General features: G+C 36.2%; 1 protein-coding gene across 1 annotated transcript in view; it reads left to right on the forward strand.

Moving 5' to 3' along the window:
- GASK1B (golgi associated kinase 1B) overlaps positions 1-12,748 on the forward strand; it is a 50,192-nt gene extending 37,444 nt beyond the window's left edge. Inside the window, exons 4-5 of the mRNA XM_059374589.1 lie at positions 6,922-7,148; positions 10,020-12,748. Coding sequence (XP_059230572.1) covers positions 6,922-7,148; positions 10,020-10,227 — 435 coding nt within the window. The 3' untranslated portion in view covers positions 10,228-12,748. The remainder of the gene's footprint in view (positions 1-6,921; positions 7,149-10,019) is intronic.
- The last annotated feature ends 2,223 nt before the right edge of the window (positions 12,749-14,971 follow it).

Here is a 14,971-nt window from a genome sequence, read left to right on the forward strand (position 1 = left end):
CTTCCCCTCCTCCATGCATTTCCTAAAAACAAATGATAATTTGACAAAATGACAAAACAAGCTTTCTAAAGACAAATTATCTCATTGGACAGTGAGATAACTGGGAATCAAAGGAATATTCCAGGAAACTGTTAATTATACAAAAGGATGCCCTATTGCTTTTCTGTCCCATCTGCTTGTTATGTATTTATGAAATGCCTAGTACTGGCAAGGTGTTAGGGCAGACTGTCTGTGGGATATAGCAGTTTCTGGTCCATGGTTAGTGAAATTAAATCCAAATAAGGGAGCCAACCAAGAGAAATGGCAAGCACAGGCAGTTCCATCTTTTGCTCCCTTTCAATTTTTTTTTCCCCCTTCATTCACTGGATGCTACTTTAAAAAAGACCCATGTCTTCCTTTGCCACCATTATTTTGTATTTGATTCTTCCCAGTAGAAAACAGGGTTTTGAAGGAGTTTTGCAAATAGCGAAATTCACAGTGAATACCAACTCTCCGGGGTTCTTTTTATAATACACACTTATCAAGTGCCTACTATGTGCCAAGTATTGGATGAGTTGCTATGGTAAACTGTTAACTTCTACTTACTACATGTTATTACATTCTTTAAACTTTCTCTTTAAAAATACAGTTTTCTTGGGCGCCTGGGTGGCTCAGTGGGTTAGGCCGCTGCCTTCGGCTCAGGTCATGATCTCAGGGTCCTGGGATCGAGTCCCGCATCGGGCTCTCTGCTCCGCAGGGAGCCTGCTTCCTCCTCTCTCTCTCTCTGCCTGCCTCTCTGCCTACTTGTGATCTCTCTCTGTCAAATAAATAAATAAAATCTTTAAAAAAAAAAAATACAGTTTTCTTTGTAAAAGTACGAATTTTAAGTGGATAAAAACAAATGGCCTGAAAAGAGATGGTGAGATCTTAAGATATTGACTCACCAACCAGAAATGCACACATACCTACACACATATGCTCACTGAGACCTTTAAAGAGGTGTACGGGACGCCTGGGTGGCTCAGTTGGTTGAGCAGCTGCCTTCGGCTCAGGTCATGATCCCAGTGCCCTGGGATCGAGTCCCGCATCAGGCTCCTTGCTCAGCAGGGAGCCTGCTTCTCCCTCTGCCTCTGCCTGCCACTCTGTCTGCCTGTGCTCGCTCTCTCCCCCTCTCTCTCTCTGATAAATAAATAAAATCTTTAAAAAAAAAATAAAGAGGTGTACAAAAACGGTAGTAGAAAAATCTACAGGGTTATGTAATTTAACTAAAAGAGTTGAATGAGAAAAATATTTGGATCGGGGGAATTTCTAATCTATGTGAGGAGGAACATCTTCATTTTCCTCTCTCTTCAGCTTCCAACTACACTCTGTCTTGATTACCTTCAGTTTTTGTTCTTTTTAACATTTCCCTCTGATGCCCTGCTCCCTTGTTTTTACCTTTCTTCCAGCTCTATTTGAGAAAATGATAGTGAAAATTGAAGACCCTTCAGAAATTTGGCTTTCCCTATTGGGTACAATACTTTTATCCACCTTTTGCTCTGCTACTTGCCTTCATGTTCCCCTAATCCTCGACAGAACTGTCCTGCATTATCCTACTTAAAATGTGACTCATTTTGAGTGACTCAACCTGCCAATTTATTAGTCCATGACAAGTACAAAAATTGCAAATAAGCACTTAGAAACTTTGATGGCCATTTGGTAGGGGAATTTCATCTGTTGATTCAAATATTTGGCTGGTATTTTGTATTTTATTTCTCTAGTAATAAATTATTATTATAATTATTATTACTATAATTATCAGTATCATTTAACAAACAACAATCCATATAGATTGTGGGGCCGAAGGAAAGAAAAAAACAAAAACCCCTGGTCTTTCACTACAGACATTCTGAGAAGCACTGGTCTCATGTACTCTCAGTTCTTCTAAAGATGTCTTTTGATTGCCTACCTTCATGCTTTTGTCTATTTTTTAGTTAATACTTCCTGTCCCTCAAAACACAACCGTAACATCCTCTCCTTCATGTGTTTTTACCTGAACTGCAGTTTTTTGTATTTCTGCTGAAACTTTATAACCAGTATTTACTGAATGTAGTGACATTCAGTAATTTAGTATTCTATACAAGTGCACTTGCTTTTTTTTTTTTTTTTCCCCCCACCACATTGGCTGCATGTGAGAGAGATTATCAGAATGGAGAAGGGCATGAATATCTGGGTTAGAATCCCAAGTTCTGTCTTTTATGAAATGAGGGACCTTGGGTCAGTCAACCAGCTTCCTTGTTCTTCACTTGCTTCATTCAGACAAGACTGTTGGCAGGCATGCAATGATACATGTAAAGCATTAAGTGTACATTTCCTGGCACATACTAAACACTCAGTAGATGACTGCTCTTGTGTTTTTCATTAATATTAGCAGCACTCTTAGAATATTTTTTTCTTGCTTTTGTTCAGACATTGCCTGAAATTAGTTATTTAATTTCATTGCTTTGAGGAAAAAGAAGCTATGAAGCCATTGCTTTGATAGACCCACTTTTTGAAGACACAGCTAGAATGGGTGGTGTGCAAAAGGGTGGAAAGTCATTGGATTTCTATAGATTCTTATGGGGCTTTGGAGAGCTGGTCAGTGCAGCAGAGGCATCCTTGTTTAGTGACTTAACTGAGTTACTCAAAAGATACTTTTTTCATGCAGGCAAAAGTTACACCCCCAAAAGGAAAAATAGAATTAAAAAAAGGAATTTTAGAAGAAGGCAGTGTATCTAAAAATATTCCCAACAACAACAACAAAAAATTTGGCTGGAACACCTGGATTTTTCTGAGTATAATTTTAGTTAGGTAAACATTGAAAATATATATTTTCCTAAAAGAGGAAAGAGCAATTTTATGGAAAATGATGATTGGTAGTAATCTAGAAGATTACTTCTGTAAAAGATTTTCCTTGTTTTAAAGAGTGAGAGGTTGTGAATTTGAATAAGTTGCAATAATGATGATCAATACTCACAATCGCTTAACTGGTAAGATTTACCCCCAATGAGTCTTCTTTGTAGGAGAATTATCTAAGTATATAGACCCATAGATGTGAACAATAGTGATTAATTATGTGGTAGTTAAATGAAATGATAGTTTTACTATGTGAGCCAAAAAATATATATTAAAACCATATTATAGATTCACAGCTATCTAGGATATGCTTTATTAGGCTTTAAAAAAATTGATAAACTCCCTTGGAAGTAAGCAGAAATAAATTCAATATATAACTAAATTAAATGCCTAGCAATATGGCACTGAATTTAAGGGAGTGGATTATGGTTTTGTGGTCAAATTATTTTTGGTATAGTGAATGTGAATTCAAAAGGAAGACTACAAACAAAATTCTGAGAAAAGCTAGGGAATAAGATTTAAGACCTACTTAAGCCCCTGCTAGACAAGGACAATAATACAAAGACATAATTTACTTTACTTAAAGGATAAGAAAAATGAAGAGAAACCCAGATTATTTGAAGCCTTGCAACCTGATTCTATATTTGTAGGTGTACACACTTACACCACCCCACACACACTCAACATGTATTAACATACACCTACCAACTTCACATGTACGTCCAAATAAAAGGGGGCGGTGAACATTTTCTGGACAAGAAGTTGAGCCGAACACACACCCATTTTTAATAATAAGGTCTGTTAGACTTGAATAGCATAACAGTCTGTCAGGGAAGTGGTGAAATCATCACAGACTGTTGAGTGATTCAAAATTAGATCAGACAAAGCACTTTAAAAATACACTGTAGGAAACAATCTAATGCTGGGAAGGCAATAAAAAAAATGACCTAAATCGGTCTTTTCCACCTCTAACTTTTAATGTTTTCTTGTAGTTTAAAAATAGAAAAGTATAATATTTATAGGAGTACTGAGAGTTGATATCTGGACTCTGAAGAGCTTATTATTTAACATTAATATTTTTGACTCATGGCTTTTTTGTAGAAACAACAGAAATGTAGCTATAATTCTTAGTCTTTTCTTCACTGATATGAAATCAACAATGAAGAAAAAGCTCAGGGTTCGGGGTACCATTTATTAAGCGGTTGATAGATTAATCATTAAAACTAAAATGCCTACCATTTATCCTTTGTAACAGACCTTGAATGTTGTGGTCAAAATTAAATAGGATTTATGGTTTTTTTTTTCTATTATATAATGCCATTATGACAGGTTATAAGCATATGATGATGTTGGAGCATGGTATAGAGATTCTTTGGGAATTATAAAAGAGGGGAAATTGGATGAGAAGCAGCTTCTAGAAGGATTATTTTTCATGTTCTCCCTGACTCCCTGATCTTAAATAATTGGCAATCAGATGCAATCTCTTTACGTCACTTGATTTCTCTTATATTCAAAGGAAGTCAAGGTACTACACAAAGTGGATCAAATTGTTTGAAGTGAAAAGATTCAATAATTTTTTCTTATAGTTCTCATTTGTGCTTTTTTTCATTTAACCTATAGTGATTTGCTTGGGTCACTCTTGCTTACCTTTGGGCAACCCCTGTGCTCATGTCAGACAAAGACACTTTAACCAGAGTGGGAACTTACTGTTCTCTGCAGTCAGCCTAAGTGACATTTTGGATAAATCATTGCTTAGACTTATAGCCCCATGGATCAGTTGTCTGGAACCAATCCAGACAGTCCTCCCTTTATCTGTAGGTTGCTTGTAGATCAGAAATGTATCCTCTGCATTATCCAAATGCTTCTTGGCTCACTAACCACCCTTGTCCCATGTGACTGGTTTTATATAAATGTCACAGAAAATTGGCTTAGGCTGACCTCTTTTATAATCCCTGTTTCTCAAGATATGCTATTTGATACAAAGTTCACTTATGTGCAGAAAACAGAGACAAAGGTCATTTGTCCAGTTCTTAAAGTTTGCTGTGGTAGGAAGGCAAAATTAAATGACCACTTCATTTTCCTCCGGGAGTAGTGATGGTGTGGTGGTACTGAGCATGGGCAATATTTGTCTTGGTGCCTTACCCCACTGATGGATGGGAGACGGTCAAAAAATTTGTTGGATGAATGAATGAATGAATGAATCATCATTTCAAAGTAGGCTAAATTTTGGTACTACACTTTCTTTTATCTTTTTGGTACTACACTTTCTGCATTCCTTATTGAGCAGTTGACCTCTTAAGTGTGGCTAGCTCCACAAGATCTGTAAAAACAGAGAAAGAGAAATAATTGAAATTTAGTGTCAAAGGAATAAAAGTGACAGTGTTATGTCCAGCCATCTTTTGAATCATGAGCATATGTATTTTCTTTGATTAACCTTAAACTATTCGACATGATGTATTGGGAGGAAAATCTTGGAATTTTGGAGACAAATATACCTGTGTCTACACTTGATCTTAGCCAAAAGGCCGAGAAACGATAGCTGTGTCTAAATCTTAACTTTGCTACTTACTTCTATCCTACTCAGAGTGGATTTTTTTTTTAAGATTTTTATTTATTTGACAGACAGAGATCACAAGTAGGCAGAGAGGCAGGCCCAGGCTCCCTGCCTGGCAGAGAGCCCGATGCGGGGCTTGATCCCAGGACCCTGGGATGGTGACCTGAGCTGAAGACAGAGGCTTTACCCCACTGAGCCACCCAGGTGCCCCCAGAGAGGATTTTTTAACCTCTCTGAAGCTCAATTTTTCTTCATAAATATGGAGAAATTGCCTTTTGTCTTGGAAGCTTGTTTTGAGGTAAATCAATTCATACAGTGTGTATGTGTGGGTTTCAAAAATAATAACTTTCCATCTTTTGGAGTATATTCTAGATGCCTGGGTGAGGGCTGGATGGTGTATAAACATTTTCATTACTATCCTCACTAATTGTACAATGTACAGTGCCATAGTATCATTCCTATTACATAGGTAATTAAATTGAAAGTCAGTGATGTAAAGGAATCTACACAAGGTCATAGAGATTGGACTTGAAACTTATCTAATTCCTAGCTTGAGGCTTTAATTTACCCTGATTAATAAATATCATTTCTTTTGTGCCCAAAGGAAATGGAAATAACACAGGTCTCCCTTTCTAATTAATTTGTTTACTTCTTCTATAGGATAGAAACCCTATCCCCGTAATAAACCCCACTGGGCCCAATAATTTTGTTCATCTTGCTCACTTATTTAGAATCTAGCTGTGGGCTCCATATAGGTAGTGCTTCTTGTTATGATTGCTGGATGTCACATCTTTTCAAAAGATTTATTCCATGTTACTTATTTCAGGTTAGTGTAATTCTAAAGTCCAAAAAGGTTAGAGGATGCAGTTAACTTTTAGAGCCACTGAGATAAGTTAGGTTTTCTATAATCCAGCTAGAGGAAAAAAAAAATGAGCTATAGCCTTTAGGTATATAAAAGTGCAGTGGTAGGGGTGTCTGGGTGGCTCAGTTGTTAAGCATCTGCCTTTGGCTCAGGTCATGATCCCAGGGTCCTGGGATTGAGCCCCTCATCAGACTCCCTGCTATATGGGTGCCTGCTTCTCCCTCTCCCACTTCCTCTGCTGTGTTCTCTCTCTTGCTGTGTCCCTCTCTGTCAAATAAATAAATAAAATCTTAAAAAAAAAAAAAAAGTGCCGTGGTTTCTATCTTCTGCCATGAATAGAGTCAGAGATTCTTCTGGCCATGTGTCTACATATGATGTCAGTGGGAACTTTGAATATTAAGGGTGGAGATGTCTAACTTGGATGATCTGACTTTGGAGCTGTTAGAAGCTGGAAATGCTTTTAACCATGGCTGAGTCAGAGGGATATGAACCTTGGACTTCCTCTGACAGTTGCCTCTAATTAAATGAGCCTGGCCTTATTAGATTCTGGCAAGTCAGCTATTTAGAAAGCACTAATTCTTCAGAAATCTTATTTTCCCAAGTTGTGTTTTCACTCAGCATCTTAGATTTTGTTTTCGCTTTCCATTTTCAGATTTATAATCGCTTAGATACAAATTGCTGTGGATTCCGACCTCGAAAGGAAGATGTCTGTGTACAGAATGGTCTGAGGCCAAAATGTGACAACCAAGATTCTGTGGCTCTAGCACATATTATCCAGCGAAAGCATGACCCAAGGCATTTGGTCTTCATAGACAACAAGGGTTTCTTTGACAGAAGTGAAGATAACTTAAACTTCAAATTGTTAGAAGGCATCAAAGAGTAAGTTTTAAGATGTAGTAACATCTATGGGACATCACATTTCTATTAAATAAGTGGTAAAGTTTTGAGAAAACTCAAATGCTATGTGTGACTGATCTAACCCTTGAAAAAGAATTGTGGATGTGGAATCTGGGGATGGAGGCCCAGAAATGGGAAACAGACCTAAGCAGAACAGAACAAGACTGCAGCCATGGTGTCACTTTCACCAACCCATGCAACCTACAAAATTCCTGCTAGGTTTCCTTGGCCCTTACTGTGAAAATCCATGTGGGTAAAGTTGGAAGCATGCAGGGATCTCTGGAATAGGAGCTGGCAAAGTAGGGATACGGAGGTGGCCAGAAGCTCCATTATCAGGATATGGGGCAGGGGGACTAACAGACACAGTTACTGATGTGGTGGGATGTCTAAAGGTATAATAAACTCAAGATATTTTTCTGAATGTGGCGGGGAATTGGAGCTAATCTGCTGATTAGGACACAGTATCAAAGGACAGCAGCTGTTTGAGTTCAGGTGGGAAGGTTTTGAACATTTGGAAATCTTTCTCATAGACATAGACTAGGGACAAAAGTGTCGAGCTTATCTATTTGGAAATAAAGGAAACTAATGCATTTAATAGTGGCAGGAACCCACTGTAGAGTCTGGGCCATTCAATTTTAGCTATAGGGATCAAGGCTGGATTTCAGGCCCCAGATCATAGCCACTCTTTCATAGCCTTCCTACCTTAGAAATCAGAGTGACCAAGACACGGGTATGTTTGAGACTTGGAAATAGAGGGGTGCATTAGTGAGAGAGCGAACCAGCTGTGTGAAGCTAAGTGACTCCTGGAGAGCACATGAAGGAGTCTAAAATTGAGAGTAGAACCGGAATCTTTCAAATCCAAGTCCAATCATTTTTCTACAGTAACTTGTGTTATTCAAGCTGTTCCTTTTATTTTTGTTAACAACACTCTAAAGCATGTTTCATTATTTCTTCCTAGCACTCCGCATTAGGTAGTGGGGTTTTTGTGTACTTCCAGGACTAGAGACAATACTATTCCCATGAGAGTTTCGCGAGCCCCAGTTTCCTGAGTTTTTGCCATGTCTTGCCCATTAATACTCATTCTCACATCTCTTTGTGGATTGAAAGTAGAATGTATGACAGATTCTTTCTTTAAAGTGGCTAAACTAAGGGAATTTTATGTGTGGAAAAATTGACCGAAGGCATCACTTACTGAGTTGATATTGTGGGGTCTTCTTAAGTCTTTAAATTTTCTCTTGGAATTAGGAGTGCCTGAGAATATGGTTCATCTATTCAGTACATCCATATTATTATGAATACTGTTTTATTTATCCTTTGAAAGAAGTTAACTTTAAATGCAATATGAGGAGTAATGAGTGGAGTCAAAAAATTTTTTTTGAATAAGTAAGTCACACATTGAAAAGTGAAAATGAAGACTTTGCTAGCCCAGATTTATGCATAGAATATTCCTATTAATCAGTGTAATGCACAGACAAGTACTTTTTAAATTTTCTTTTGTGAAAAGGATTAGTCACTAAAGAGATCCATGGTTTTCACGGTTTCATCTCATACATTCTGGTACAGCTAAATTAGTTGAAGGGTCATAGAATTTATAAATCATGGATTATAAATATTTCATAGAGCAAAAATGCTTACTTAATTAATACCATAGCCACTAAATTATATAGTACATGTCTTCAGGGAGCTCAGAGCATCTTATCAGCATTAATTAATTCCACACCTACTCAGAGTCATTAAGCACGTCCAGCTCTGTGCCCTTTGGTCTTTCTGCAGCATCACAGCACTTGGGTTCCTTGCATTCATGTCCCCTGAATGCCATCCTTAGCTCACTCCACTGAAATTTGGAAAAGGCATTTAGGAGGACTGAAACTTCCAGCAAACTGTATTCTTCAAACAAGGATATATTCTTGGTTTAGTTGTTAAGGAGCAACTACATTTGCATGAAATTTACTGTGCAACCCCAGTATTTTTACTGTGCTTTCATCAGTATTTCAATGAAAGCTGGATGGGGTCAATTGGAGATTCAGCAAAACACTCCTTATGAAACTTGAACCTTGATAAAGTTCTTCAGATAATGTAAATGGTAGGCAGCTTGTTTTTACTTTCTAAATGAAAAGCAAGAAGCACAAACCACTCTCTTAAGGTAATTCAACAAGGACCCTTCCATATTGGCCTCAGGTGTTCCAGAGGTGGGTCACAGTGAAATGCCTGCTTCTAAAACACGAGTTTTGTTAAATTTATGAAAACACTTTAGTATTCCAATTTAGTAAAATGCTCCCAGATTCTCAGAATTCCTAAAGTATAATCTGAATCAGAAGTAATTCTTTATTTAATTGAGCATTATGGAATGATTCCTTTCTCTTCTTACCACCTACATTTCGGATTATTTCACATTAAATTCAGTCATGCATTTGTCAGCATTTTGCTTCTCATATCTTCTTGCATAAAAACCCCACGTTGACGCTTATGAGGATACTATTCTACTCGACAGATTAAAGTGGTTTCTATGGGTGAAATGGAGCTTAAGATTGAGGGAAGTATTTTTGCCAGGCTAACAGAACTCTTTAATTCCACGCCTCTCTTTGCCTGCAGATAATGACTTTAAGTAAGATGTTAGTATGTCAGGTTCTCAGTGGAAAGTTCAACATAGAAAATTCAGTTCCCTTGAAACATATTCTTCTAGTATATTATTATTAAGAGAAGTGTCAGCTTGACAGTGACAAAAATATTTTCATTCTCCAGGTACTATTTGAGAGTGTGATTTATGCCAGATTAATGAAAGGCAAAGCATTTGGGTAAGGCATAATATTTCTAAGCAATTACTAAGAATGAAATATCATTTTATCTTCTCAGGTTTCCCGAATCTGCAGTTTCTGTTTTGAAGAGCCAGCACTTACGGCAGAAACTCCTTCAGTCCCTGTTTCTTGATAAAGTTTATTGGGAAAGTCAAGGAGGCAGACAAGGAATAGAAAAGCTTATTGATGTCGTAGAGCAGAGAGCCAAAATCCTTCTTACCTACATCAATGCACATGGGGCCAGGGTATTACCTATGAATGAATAAAAGGATCTTCTGGTTAGATTACTAGATAAAGTTATGCATTTTTAGTTTTTGTTTTTTTAAATAGGTACACAAGCCTCAAGTCTTTATAGGAATGAGGCAGTGTAGATGAATATATAAAGTAAATAAATTTAACCAAGTGTTTATGATGGGTCTGAAGACGATAAGCAGGCTTAAAACCTTTTAAGAAATATATTGCTCAAAAAACGTTTGTTCACATTTTTCTCTAACATCATGTCACGTGAGTCTCTACATCTGATTTTACAGGATGGTTGCAATTATTATTCCAGCTAGCTTTGTTAAAACATTTGTCATGCATTTAAAAGAACAGTGTAAGACAGAGGTACTGATCCTTCAACAAAGCATATTTTATGCCACATTGACTGGTCTGCCCAAGTACTGATGGGAAGGGCTCTTAACACTCTTCAGTCTGATTGTTGAAACAGAGCTGTCCGAGTACGATCCAGAGGCAGGTCCGCATTGGAAAACTGAGGCATGTGATTTGCAAAAACATCAGGTTGTACGATAATTCTGCACAGAAATGGTGGGTTATTTGCAAAAAAGCGCCACTATATATTCTACTGTATCTATAAAACGATTGGCCATCCCTGTGAATCTGAGAAGAATCATAGTTTCCTTTTTTTTAAAAGATATTTATTTTCTCTTCAGTATTGAAACTATCCAAATCTGACAATTTATGCATTCAGTAGTTTTGTTTTTTCAGTTTTGGTCCAGCTTATGTCTAGTGGCTTAGACCTTGAATAATTTTAAGTTATGTTACCTATTTGAAATTATACTTACAGAGTGCCTTTTTTTAATAGATGCTTTTTTAACAAATTTTGTCATTTTTACAAATGATATATTCTAGTTTTTGTATATTTTCTTAATAATAGTGGTGTTCTTCAGATTTAAATGATATTGCTCAGATACGGACAATAGAACCAGGTATGGAGTGCATTTAAATATATTGTTTAGCTTATTCTAATAGGAGAAATATGAACAAAATAAACTAAAACCTGACTCTCCTCAGTGAAAGCACATGACTAGAATCAAAATGGTGAATTTGGACAATGTTGAGCTTCAGATAATTTTCCCCAAACACCCTCTACCAACTTCCTAATTAGGCATAAGACATGGACATACAGTATTCACATGTTGGGTCTTTGTGTCCTGGGAAGATATGCCTGTCATCACATATGATAAATATTCATACAGAGGTTTTAAATCTCAAACAAGTCATCATCCCTGCCCCCCACCTCACCCACTCCTTATGTAAAAACTGTTATACAGACTTCTTTTTCCCCTGAAAGCTGAAGAATACAATTTAAGAATATTGTAATGCTTTCTAGTCTCTGTTTTCTAAGTTCTGTATGTTATTGCTAAAACATTGCGTTTTCTATGTTCCAATCAAGGGTCATTTAACACCACTGTAAAGTAGAACTATTTAAAACATTACAATAAAGACTAGTCTTTTTAAAAAATATATACCTATGGATTCTAATTTATGCAAATATATAGGGGCAAAATGTCAAAACAACACATGGTAACTAGAAGAGAAGATGGCTAATGAGAGAGGGATCATTTGACCATCTAATCGTAACTTTCCTAGACTCATATTAAAGAACTACATTGTAGCATCCGTATTTGCTGTGCTGACCATTGGAGAAGTGGTTTTCAGACCATTCTACTGTTCCATTATCCCTCTGAGGTCCTTTCTCTGGTTTCACACATTCTGTGCACTCTTTAGTTTGCCCAAGTCTCCACTTTGACTTGCTGTCTTTGAGTTTTTTAAGATCTCCCTTTTCTCTCATTAATCAGCATTTTAATAAAAAATTGGACTACCAAAACCTTGGAGACCAAGGTTTTATTTTGAGCCACTGACTTGAAAGAACTTTGTCAGGTTGCCTTATACCTTGTCTTATTGAGATGGCATATTTGCATTTTAATAAGCTTTTTATGGAATAGGTCATCTTTATCCAAATTTGTGAAATTAGTGATGAGAATCCAGTCTCTCTAGAAATCAGCTTTCATGTTGTGTACCAAGCTACACAGCCTTTGGGTGGCTTGGTTCTCCCTAATGTGGGTCTGGCTTTGCTTATTTGCCTCCAGTGATTCTGACATGCTTAATATTAAATGAAAGGTCCTGGAACACATGTTTATTTTAGTCACCTTTGCTTTTTAACAATGTGTTTTGTTTTATAATCAGTGAATAATTCATGCCGTATTATTGTTGAATAATGAATAGCTACGGGGCCAGGCTTTTAATTCTAAGTAATGCTCTTCTTTTCTCTTACTGAAACAATGAGAGTATTCTGTACCTTTCTAGTGCACTCAGATTATACTGTGGTTTCATTCACATAAGCATATTATGTGGTTTATTTATAACTTGATAAATTTGAAATAGAACAATTTACCTTGGCAGAAGTACAAAAGTTTATTCTTGTGTGATTTATTTTCTTTAAGCTGATAATATGAAAATAAATACATATCTTAAAAATCTGTAATAAAAATATTAGAAATTAAAGATGCGTGGTTTTTATTTTTTAGATGGGTTTTTTTTTGTACATGCATTACTTCTCAGAAGTTAAGTACAGAAGACTGTCTGCTACCACTGTCCATGATAAAAGAAACAAACAAGAGTTTTATTGGATTGTGTTTGTATATACATTTATTTGATATTGATACTAGTGATCATTTGCTTTCCCTGGTGTACATAGAGCATTGTCTTAGATGGTATGCAAATTAGTTAACAGATATGACAATTTTTGTTTTTCTTTGTTGGAGGTGAGTTTTAGAATTATATAGTTAAGGTTATCTTTGTAAAATTCATATTTATTAAGTTTATTAGGCATTCTGGGGAATTTATCAAAATATAAAATGCTTTAGACTTATACTTAAAACATTTATAATCTCTGAACTTGTATAATAACATGTTTATTCCATTGTACCTTTAAATATATATTACATTATATCTAATGAATAAAATAACCTAGATGTAGATTTATATACACAGTATCATAGGAAATTCTTTTTTTTTTTTTTTTTTTTTTAAAGATTTTATTTATTTATTTGTAAGAGAGAGAGAGTGAGAGCGAGCACAGGCAGAGAGAGTGGAAGGCAGAGTCAGAGGGAGAAGCAGGCTCCCTGCGGAGCAAGGAGCCCGATGTGGGACTCGATCCCAGGACGCTGGGATCATGACCTGAGCCGAAGGCAGCTGCTTAACCAACTGAGCCACCCAGGCGTCCCAAGGAAATTCTAATGTTTATCTCAGCACAGAACAAAGGAAGGCACTCTTAGGGCACCAGTCAAAAAATGATATGGAAATTGTACGTGGGTCCAAGAAAGAGGATAAAGACTGTTCTCTAAAAACTGGTATCATCAAGAATTAAGAACTTTCCTTCATAAAAGATAATTTAATTTATTGGAAAAGTTATCTGACACTTGGAAACAGCCAGAAGAGATTTTTTGAGTGTTCTTTCAGTGCAATGCTGGCCTTGCTTTTGTATTGAATGGTCTACTTAACAATGTTGTAGGGCAGAGGTTAATGTGTAGATTTTTATCCCATAGAGATGCAAATAATTTCTGCCTGGTGGAAAAGACTACGCTAATGGTTTTACAGTTTATTATCTGTTGGACATTAACCAGTTTTATATCTAGTCTAACAATCTTATCCTGACTTTGCCTTTAAATACTTAGCTTTTGAAGTACTCTTTGAAATGATTTTACCATCCTAGTGGTTTCCTTGCTAATGAATTATTAAATAAAATCTTTGCCATATGTTCATTTCACATTTGCATAAGAAATGGGGTTTTACCTTTTTTGAAAATTTTGCTTTTATAAACTTTTGACTACAGAGTCATATTTTATTTGCTTGAGAGTCATGTTGTTAAATTTTTGAAAAATTTACTTTAGCAATCTTTCGAAAGACAGTTATTAAAGAACTGAATGGTACCATGTGATTAACATTTGGAGCTTATTTTCATTTAACTTTTAAATTTTTTAATGGCTATCAGTTGATTATTTAGTTCAAAGGTCTGACTCAGAAGGGCTTGTTGGCAGACTCTGTTTTGCAACCTACAAAAATGCCCAGGGTAAGTGAATGAAGTCACAGAGAACTTTTCTTACAACAGCACTGCATATGATTAAATTAGTTCAACTTTTTTTTTATCTTAGAAAGTTACCTTTTTACCATCATGATTCCAAAGTACATTAAGTTTCTTGATAAAAATGTGCACAATCACATATTAAGAAATCTTTATGCATCTCCTTTCTAAAAAAGTAATCTGTATTTCTTAGCAGTACTTGTCAAGATTTCTAAAGCTTTTGAGACAAAGAGCTAAAAAATAAAACCTCCCTTGTCAGTGGCTTTAATCACATGCTGCAGCATAGCTAGCTGTGCCATATTTCAAAAGGCAAACTGGGCTGCAGAGAGTGGGACCAGTCACTAAATGAGACTGAAACAGCTGTGATTTTGCAAGATGTGCCAACATTTTCTTTAGCTCCAGGACACCAGACATTATTTGGCTCATAAAGTACCCTATGTTATTGGCTCAACTTCTGTTTAGGAGAACAAGAGATCTTGTTCTGTATCCTTGTTTGAGGCCTCAGGGGTATTAAAATGGAGGTCAACATTCATTTTTTTTTTTACCTCTTAGTAACTTAAAAAAAAAATCAACTGTGATTCGGATACCCTTTCCAACTTTGTGAGAATTAAAATTTGCAAGATTCAGGTCTTTCTTAAGTGAAT

This window comes from Mustela nigripes, chromosome 1 (assembly GCF_022355385.1).
Source record: "Mustela nigripes isolate SB6536 chromosome 1, MUSNIG.SB6536, whole genome shotgun sequence".
Taxonomy (NCBI): Eukaryota; Metazoa; Chordata; class Mammalia; order Carnivora; family Mustelidae; genus Mustela; species Mustela nigripes.